The 9897-nt window shown below is 31.0% G+C and overlaps 1 protein-coding gene across 1 annotated transcript; it reads right to left on the reverse strand.

The window, feature by feature from the left end:
- Positions 1–6978: 6978 nt before the first annotated feature.
- LOC145097256 (uncharacterized) lies at positions 6979–9293 on the reverse strand. The gene has a single exon (XM_079034790.1). It carries the CDS (start codon positions 9109–9111, stop codon positions 7114–7116), a length of 1998 nt encoding a protein of 665 aa, XP_078890916.1. The 5' UTR covers positions 9112–9293; the 3' UTR covers positions 6979–7113.
- Positions 9294–9897: the final 604 nt, after the last annotated feature.

Genomic DNA, 9897 nt, shown 5'->3' on the forward strand with positions numbered 1-9897 from the left:
TATATATATATATATATATATATATATATATATATATATATATATATATATATATATATATATATATATATATATATATAAGCAACTCTTACCCCACCTCATTAATCCTTACAACGAGACTATCCATACTCTTGGACCTTAAATTTTACATGTTACTTAACCCATACTCTCAGATCTAATTCATGCTCTCGGATCAATAATTGTGCCATTTCCATACTCTCAGATTAGGGACAAGTGTCTATGTGTAAATTCATTCTCTCGGATTAACGACGAATGACTATGTCCTATACATACTCCCGGATTGAGGACGACTGACTATGTTTTAATCTATACTCCCGGACTAAGGACAACTGACTATGTCTTAATCCATACTCCTGGATTAATGATAGTTGACTATGTCTAATCCATACTCTCGGCCTAGGGACAATGACTATGTCTAATCCATGCTCCCGGATCAACGACATATACTAAATTTCTATTCTCTGAGTATAACTCACTCGTACTCGTAAGAAAATACTACCCAATATTCCTCATAATTAATTTAGGTTTATTCTTTATCCTAAATCATCATATATAATCATGTATGTTCTTTAACACGTATTTCAGGCAACATCAATTAACTCGCACATAAACATATAATTAATACTTCAATCAATACTTGTATTAAAATCATGTTCATGAAAAGGACTATGCACTCACCTGCAAAGGTGGTGACTCGGTACTCGGACAACACTTCGTTTACTTTAAAACAAATTTTCGTTGACAAAATCATGCCAAATCTTAGAAAATTCATAACTTCCTCATACGAAGTCAGATTTGGGGGTTTTTTTATGCACGCTCTTGGTTTAACGTATACTACAACTTTTGTTTAGATCACTAAGGCCAAAAATTCCTCTATCATAAATTCACTATTTACGTCACCCGGTGTCGTGCCGGTTTTGCCGTAAAACTTCAACGGGCCATAACTTCTTCGTTATAACTCGGATTTCGACGTTCTTTATATGTACAGAACCCTTGTAACATATACTACCACTTGGTTAAGGTTACTCCTTCTAAATAATATTCCATCGATAACTTATTTTTGATGCTTATTGTCTCTAAATTGACTAGCCCGAATTTGAGGGCGTTACGACAACTATTAGATCTTATCATTCATAGTCCAATAAATATCTAATAATCAGTTTGGTGTTCTTCAATTGCTTGACTATTGTAATTAATGTTCATAAATTGGTAACCAACAAAATAAATACATCATCTTGAAATTAACCATAGGAAAAAGGGGGATTCGAAGGTAAACGAAAGTGCTTTTTATTCCTGATTAAACATGGTTTTCTAGTTGTTTGCTTTTGTTTGAAGTAATTAATGAAGTATTTCAATTTAAGTTTTTCTGAACCTGGAAGACCGGACAAAACCCCATTTAAAGTTTTTTTTAGTTTAATTACTAACATTTAGTTTTTATTTGAAAATCTCATTCCTTGTGTTCGATCTCTTACTTACTCTACTATACTATATTGTGTTTTAGCTAGTAAATTGGTTAGAGTTATAAGTTTAAAGCTTACTGAGTTTAAAACACATCGATATGTTTTATGTTTTGTGATGCTTAATTTTATGTTATATTATGTATGTTTGTAAAATTAGATTTTTAAAATGTCGGATAATATTTTAGACATAAAATGATCACAAATAGTTTGGTTTTAATGAAATTTGTCATTTAAAATAAGATGATAAAAAGATTTTAAAAATAAAATGAGTCATTTAAAACTTATCCATTACCAAAATACAACCATCAACTACAACATTTAAAGTACAAAAAGTTACCCATCATCGTACATTCTAAGTCATTTAGAATTTCAACGACAAACCAAAAATACACCGAACTGGACATGGAATTAATCTTCCAAATTCAAGCTTGAAATTTGATTTCCTTCACTTAAGCTTGGAGATTGTTCATGGAATTGAGTAAATTGGGGATCACAACATTTGATCTATGATACATTTGATGTCATAATCACTACATTCCATCCACATTTGCACAACATTATTTCTTTATTTTTGGAGGATTTTTTAAGGGGAGCAATAATGGAGAAGAAACATTTTAAATGATAAAAACTGTTATATAGGGGTGGAGGAACCATCTCCATGACAAAACAAAACTTGAAGGATCACATAGTTAGAAATAAAATAAAAATTGGATTGCAGTTGCAATAACCATAACCATAGGGACCATTTTGTGATTCACTCTTATCTTTATTATCAACTTTTTATCTTTATTATCAACTCTTTATACTTAGGCCTAATATACTTAATTTATTAATTCAAATATGTTGTAAAATGTTCATTTTGATACTATAACTTTTGAATTTCTACTTAGTTTAATAATTAATATGATGTTAAATATAGAATCTAAACTGATATTTCAAATAAACAAAAATGTCCAAATACCGTCTAATATATATATATATATATATATATATATATATATATATATATATATATATATATATATATATATAGTAGGCGAATACCCGCGCGTTGCGCAGAAGCATCTATATAGCTGAAATCTTTACAAATATATATATTTTTTTTAAATATAACAATAATGTTGTTAAATTTGATATAATAATTCGTATACTAAGTTGATATAGTGTATTGACTATTTTGAATTATATGTTAATATATATACATCTATTGAAACTGCATAATCTCAATATTTTAAATGACCTCTACCCGCGGGTGACTCATGAATAAAATTAAATATAACAAATAGTTTAATGCTATTTATAATTGTTGTTATTATTAATTATTTTTTTTAAAATTTATTTGCATAACGTTTTAATTTCTATCATTGTAATTATTTAAAATATCAAACATTTTTTTTATTTTAAAGGTAACAATATAATCATTTATATAGAGTTATTTTGGAGAGTTAATTTCTATTATGCACACTGTGAATTGGAGAAGATTCAAAAAAAAAAAAAAAAAAAAAAACTCGATAAGTGCAGATTCACACTGTGAATCTAAACTATAAATATTTCAATTTTCAACATTCACAATGTGAAAAAGCTCGATTATTTCAAATTCACACTATGAATCTTACTTACTATTATGCACATTGTGAATCTGAACATGTTTATAATATGAATCTGAACAGGTTCACAATGTGAATCTGAATTGAAATAACGCTTTTTTTTTACATGAATATGAATCTATGTTTAAAAAGTACAAAAAAAAACATGAATTTTGATATATTTATTAATTTTTTTCTATAAAAAATAGACCTTAACTTTTCAACAAACAAAATGAAGTGAATTTTTTTCGAAAAAAAAAAGCTTGATTTTTATATATCATTATGGATTTCTTTGGAAATAGGACGAAAAATCGTGAACAACGGTATACTCGTTTTTTTTTTCGATAAAAAATATGACTTAAAAAAATTTAAAACCAAAAAAGAAGTGAGTTTTGTTATAATCCAGTGCATGTGTGTCCATTGTAAAAGTCTACAACACTTCGTTTTGCCATTGATAACTTTAAATTTCGACGCTTTGGATTGGTTTCCTGATTCTTTGGTTAATAATTGTTCTCTATTGAACTAATATATATATATATATATATATATATATATATATATATATATATATATATATATATATATATATATATTATGTTAAATTAAAACATAAAACTAAATTCAAATCAGTTAAAAGACGTCAAAAAAACTATTTCTTTAAATATATTTTCTTTTTTCAAAATGATCTTTAAATTAAGTAATCACTATAATAAATTAAAATAATATAAAATAAAAATTACATTTAACTGAATAATAAATATTACACAAAAATGAATTACGTTACTTTAAATTAGGGGTGTTGATCGGGTAATTTTTTTGGGTTTCGGGTAATTCGAGCCGGGTAATTCGGGTTTTTCATGTTAAAAAAATACCTGTTACCCGACCCAAATTAAATTCGGGTAGTGGGCGGGTTTGGGTAATTCGGGTATTACCCGAAATATATAATTTTTTTTAATGACACCTGAAAATAAATTTAATGAAATAAATATATCGTGCTCTATTAGTCTTGTTTATATAAACAAACGAGACATAAAGAAAGTTACTCAAACTTTAAATATCGAGATTTTTTAGTTAATAATACTTGAGATATCAAGTAATTTTTTGACAATTTAATCTTATCTAACAAGATATTAAAAACAAATACTTAAAGATCTTAATTTAAAAGTTTAAAATGTTTAAAGATAATTGTAGCCATAAGTTTTTCCATGTTCTGAATTTCGTCAAGATAATGAGTTTGTTAGCTGCAATAAAACTAGTACAAGCTCTACGGAAAAAAAAAATTTAATAATTTGGGTAATTCAGGTGTACCCGAAACCCAACAAACGTACCCTATACCTGACCTGAAAAAAAAAATCAAGCTACCCAATTATCCGAAAAAATTTACCCGATACCCAATTTACCCATTACCCGAAAAAATCGGATGAGTAATTCTGGTATCGGGTATTTTTGACAAGGCTACTTGGAATATAGTGATTGGTATTTAAAACCCTCATCCAAAATTAAAAGAAAAAAAAATAGTCAAAATGAGTAATCTTTAGAATTAATTAACTATAATAATAATTAAAATTAATCTAAATTAAAAATCATATTTAACTTTATTCGATACTATCCCCAGGCAGATTTCTAACAATATATATTTATCAGTATTTTAACTATATTATTTTATTTATACATAACACCCAACATTGTCTAGTAATGATATAAATCCAATGGCTTATAGGCGTAAAAATTAATCATCATGCTTTGTGAGGACCTCATAGGTGATGACTTTTGTAACTACATATAATCTTTAGCAACCATAAGTAATCTTTGGTTATTTGATTTTTATTTCTTTTTATCAAACAAGAGAGTTGATTATAAATAGAAAAACGGAGAAAGTGGCACCATTGGAAAATCATATGGCTATTAGAGGGGTTGTGGCTTGTGGGGTTTTATGACAACTGGTTTACGATAAAGACATCGACAGAATTTCAGGTATGTTTTAACCTAGACGAAAAAAATGGTATGATTAAAAATGGTATCTTGTTACTTGTAGAGTGTATACAATCAAATCCTCATGGGTCCTTTTTACAACCCCTAAAATGAATGCAATTTTGTTATGTTGCACATATTCGATAAGAATTCAAATATCGACATAAGAACCATCTGGTTTATGCTTTCCACAAATATAATACATTCCAAAATTCAAAAATGGAATTTTTCTTGAAAGAAGAATAAAATCCAAGAGTTTTTAACATGGCTTATGAGATTGAAGATGACCTCTTTGTCGTTTACTTGGATTATATATCATTACAACAAGTACATACGCAATGACAAATTCAAGGAATAATAACTTATCTTCATTTAATTGTGTAGGAATGAGTATATAGATTGGTTTGGAATTTATATCTAATTATGACATTGTACATCTAACCTTTTTTCTTATTAGAACACTATGTTTGAAAAATCAACACAATTATAGAAGTAGAAATTGTAGTGTATTTTAATGACATTGCAATAACTAGTTTGACTTTTAAAAGTACAATACTTTTCAAAGTAAGATACGTAACTTCACTTATTTGTAGAGCTTGCAAAAATCGACCAAACCCAATCTGAACCAATCCAAAATTAGCAGGTTCGGTTGAGATTTTCAACCTATTTAGGATAAATTGGTCAACCCGTCTAACCTATTTAATTAAATAGGTTGGGTTGGGTAAATGTTGTCAAAACGTTTTCAACTCACCAACCTGTTTAACTTTAATATATATTTAATTTAATAATTATTTAAATAGTACCATTTACTAATCTAAGTATGAATTTATAAATTAAAATGTTGTATTATTATTTATGTTTTAAAAAATACAATCCTAACTGCTATCTTTTTTCTTTGCGCTGACAACACTAGTTACTCTTCAAAATCATTTCGAAATTACATATCTTTAATGTTATTTGAAAATTTTCTTTGTATTTGTGAATTGGGATTGTGCTTTTATTATACTTTGAAAGTTTTAAACTAACTTAAGTGGTGTAATATTTAGTTAATTTATTTACTTTTTAATTTTAAGTGGGTTAACCTAGGTTTAACCCATTTATTTAATAAACTGGGTTGGAAATTACATAAACAGGTCAAACCGATGACAATCCATTTATTTGAAAGGTTGGGTTGGATTGGAAATATTTACCCATTTAAATAAAAATGTTGGGTTGGATTTAAATCTTCAGCGGATTAAACTCAAACCCAATTCAGATCGACTCATTGTCAGCTCTACTTATTTGTGTATAATATCATCTTACTTTCATTTTTTTCCTTTTCCAACATTGTACATTCATTTCAATTTTGTTATGGAATTATAGTTTAAAGAATCAACCCAACAATGTAGCATCCTACATTCAATTTCTTGTTATTAGAACATACGTTTTCAAAAATAAAAACCATACCATTTATAAGATCAAAAAATTGTTTTGTATTTGAATAACATTGTTACAATTACATATAGATTTCAAAGTATAGGACTACACTTGAAAGACAAAAAAGTGGATATGCTTAATAAACAAATCAAAAAAAAGTACACAACTATTTTATGCATTTATGAGAAGAAAAAGTACGCAAGACATATCAACTATTTCATGCATTTATAACTCTTCAATATCGAAAAGAAAGGATGAAAGTGAAGAGATAAAATCTTTGAATATGTCAATATGATCCCCAATTTCCATTATCAATAAATATTATCTACCCTATTACATGAGAAGAAGAAACACATACAAAGGAACAAATGCAACACATAGCAACATATTTTCATTTATTTGTTTATTATAACATTCTACCTTTTTTTTTCTTTTATTACACCATTGTACTTTCAATATTAAAAAATTTCTAGGTAGATTTTCCAAATTACACAACAATGGAATAATAAAAAAAGAAAAAAAAAAGGAAAAATGGATGCTATTATAAACAAATCAAAATAAATATGATGATATTTCTTGCATTTAACCCTAAATTAAAACCAAAAAAGTAAGAAACTTTCTTCAAATAACACATTATATATAATTAAACTAATAAAAATCTAATGAAAACCCCTTGATCCTCTAGATTGATAAAGCTCCAACCTACCTTTAGATTCCTGTAAAAGATTCTCCACCTTTTCAATCTGAATCAATTGAGACTGTTTGGACGCCCATTCAAGAACAGTAAGCACTTCAGCCTGTGCTAAATCTTCACTATCAGGAACATGAAAAGCAATGTAACAAAGAAGCACCAATGCAGGAATTTGAACCATTTGTTCACCAAAATACACCAATTGAATCAAATGTCGTGTTCCTCCAGCTGCAATAATGGCTTTTGAATGATCAAGATGAAGGTAGTTTTCTTTACAGGTGAATTTAGCAAGTGCGATTGCAGCTTCTTTTGAAATTTCAGCTTCACGTTCTTCAAGAAGCTGAACTAAGGGTTGGATCATGCGTGATTCGGTTGCGCGAAATGTTCTTGCTAAGTTCCCGATTGATTGGATGCATGGAAGAAGAAGTTTTGAATTTGAATCTGCTTTTTCGATGATTTGAAGGAGTTGTTCGATTACAGCTTTGCAAGCGGGTGCGTTTGGTTTGAAAGCTGCTCTTCTTAGATCAGAATCTTCTTCTGCTACACCTGTGATTTCCATGAGTGCCATGGCGGAATTGTATCTGACTTCTTCTGGGCCTTTTTCTAGTAAGACTGCGAAGCAGAGTAGAGCTCTTGATTCGGTTATGCTTCTGCAAATGGTGGAGTTTTCTTTGGCGAGATGCCAAAGTGCTTTGGCAGCCATTGATTTCATGTAGGCTTTTGTTGCAGGGTCTTCTGATTCTCTCCCTTTGTGTAAACTAAGGGAAAGGCTCGAGTTATGATGAATGTTTTGCTTCTTGATTGTAATGTTTTCGGTTTTTTGATTCTGATTCGGGTTTAGGTTGCTAGGTTTTTGGCCATCTTTCATTCCCATGGTGGTTGCAACTACACTGTGCATTTTGAAAGGTTGATTGTTGTTACCAGAAGGATGTGGAACTCGACTCTTGTCTTCATCTTCGTTTGTTGATTTGTTGGAAGGATTGTGATGATGAACGCCATTGGAGTTGTTGTTGCTGTTGTTGTTGTTGCTGCCGTTTGTGTTGTTGCTAGCTAAAACAACAGCGTGAATTGAGGTGGGTTTGTTGCTAGTGATTGCGTACTTACTGTGTTCTTCAACTGTTTCGAACGCGAGATGTCCAACGAGTAATCGAACGATGTTGTGTTGTGCGAAGAGATCTTGACATTTTGGATAATGAGCTACGAGCTCCGATACAGCCCAGGCGACAACTGCTTGCACTTTCATGGGACCTTCTTTGAGAATTTTAACAAACACCGAGCATACACCGGCGTGAATCATGTGTTCGACGCTCTCAGGATCACGACCTAGCAATCCGATTGCAGACGCAGCGTTCTCCTGACCTTCTGGTTTCCCTTCTTTCACCAATTTCAGCAACGGATTGACTCCGCCTTCTTCAATTATCAGCTTCCCATACCGATCGTTGTCTCTCGCAAGCGAGACAAGCGACGCCGCCGCGTCGGACCTGTCATCTAGGCTTCCGGTGTACAAAATCGCGATTTGCTCCCAAATTAAACACAAAATAGGTTCATTAGCAGCGATCGGAGGGAGACCGAGGTACTCATCGGTTGAATTGTTAGGAGCGGAGACGCGTAACAGCCACGAGACATCACCTATGGAATTCTCAAGCTGTGACGACATCTTACGAAACGCAGCTGCCGGTATGAGAGTAAACACTCGTTTCACAAGGCCGTTGTTCCGGCATTTTAGGGTTAGAGAAAGTGCTTTTTCAAGAACCTGCTCTGTGTCGTCAATAATACGTCTTGTAGGACGTTCGTAGAGATCGTTACTCGCACGCGCCGCTTGTCGGAGGAGTCCGGCGAGCTTTTCCGTCTTGGATTTGAGTTCAGCGCAGTCTTGCTTGTTGATACAGGCTTCGTCGGCGAGCTTGATGACTTGGTCGGCTAACTGGATCGGCTTTGCGAGGATCTGTTTGACTAGGTCCGCCATGGATGATGGCTGGAGCAAAAATGGTAGGTGGATGAAGTGGAATTTGAAGATGAAAGAATGAAAGATGGAATTGAAGAGTAAATTTTGGGGGAATGTAAGGGGAAGAGGAGGTGGGAGATGATGACTTGGTCGTTGATGTTCCAAAGAGTAGACGGGCTTTACAAAGGTCTAAGTCAAAACTTCTTTACATATAGTCTTCGTCTCTCCTCTTATAATATACTACTTTATTTACTTCTATAATATAATTACTTATAAAATATTTTTTCAGTTTTGTAAATCATATAGTAGTATTTAATTATATGCATCTCCAACCCAATACCAAAGGTCGAAAACCTACTTTATACATCAAAATGTGTGGAGTATGAGAGTATCTCCAATTCCTATTTTATTTTCTAAATCTACTTATATTATTCTTTTGTAACATTACTATTTGTCAAATTTTAGTCCATTTATTTTTAATATTATTCTATTTAGCTTAATTTATATAAATATTATATATTATATCCTAAATATAACAATTATTTATTATTATATTATATTATATAATAAGTTAACATTAGTTAACTATAAATGCAAGTGATCACCAGCCTAGCTGGTTGTGCTGCATCCTGGGTTATAGGTCTCAGTGAGTGAGGTCAAGAGTTTTACTCTTGGTTGAGCATATGTGGGAGATTTTCTTTGGATTGGCGTGAGTTCGATTATTCGTTCCCTTTGGTGGTGAGTGGTGCCCCTCTTGGTGGCCCGCCAGGCATTCCTGACCCATCGGTTAGATTACCCTCTATCTAT

The sequence above is a fragment of the Lactuca serriola genome, chromosome 4, assembly GCF_051521515.1.
Source record: "Lactuca serriola cultivar US96UC23 chromosome 4, Lser_US96UC23_V15, whole genome shotgun sequence".
NCBI lineage: Eukaryota > Viridiplantae > Streptophyta > Magnoliopsida > Asterales > Asteraceae > Lactuca > Lactuca serriola.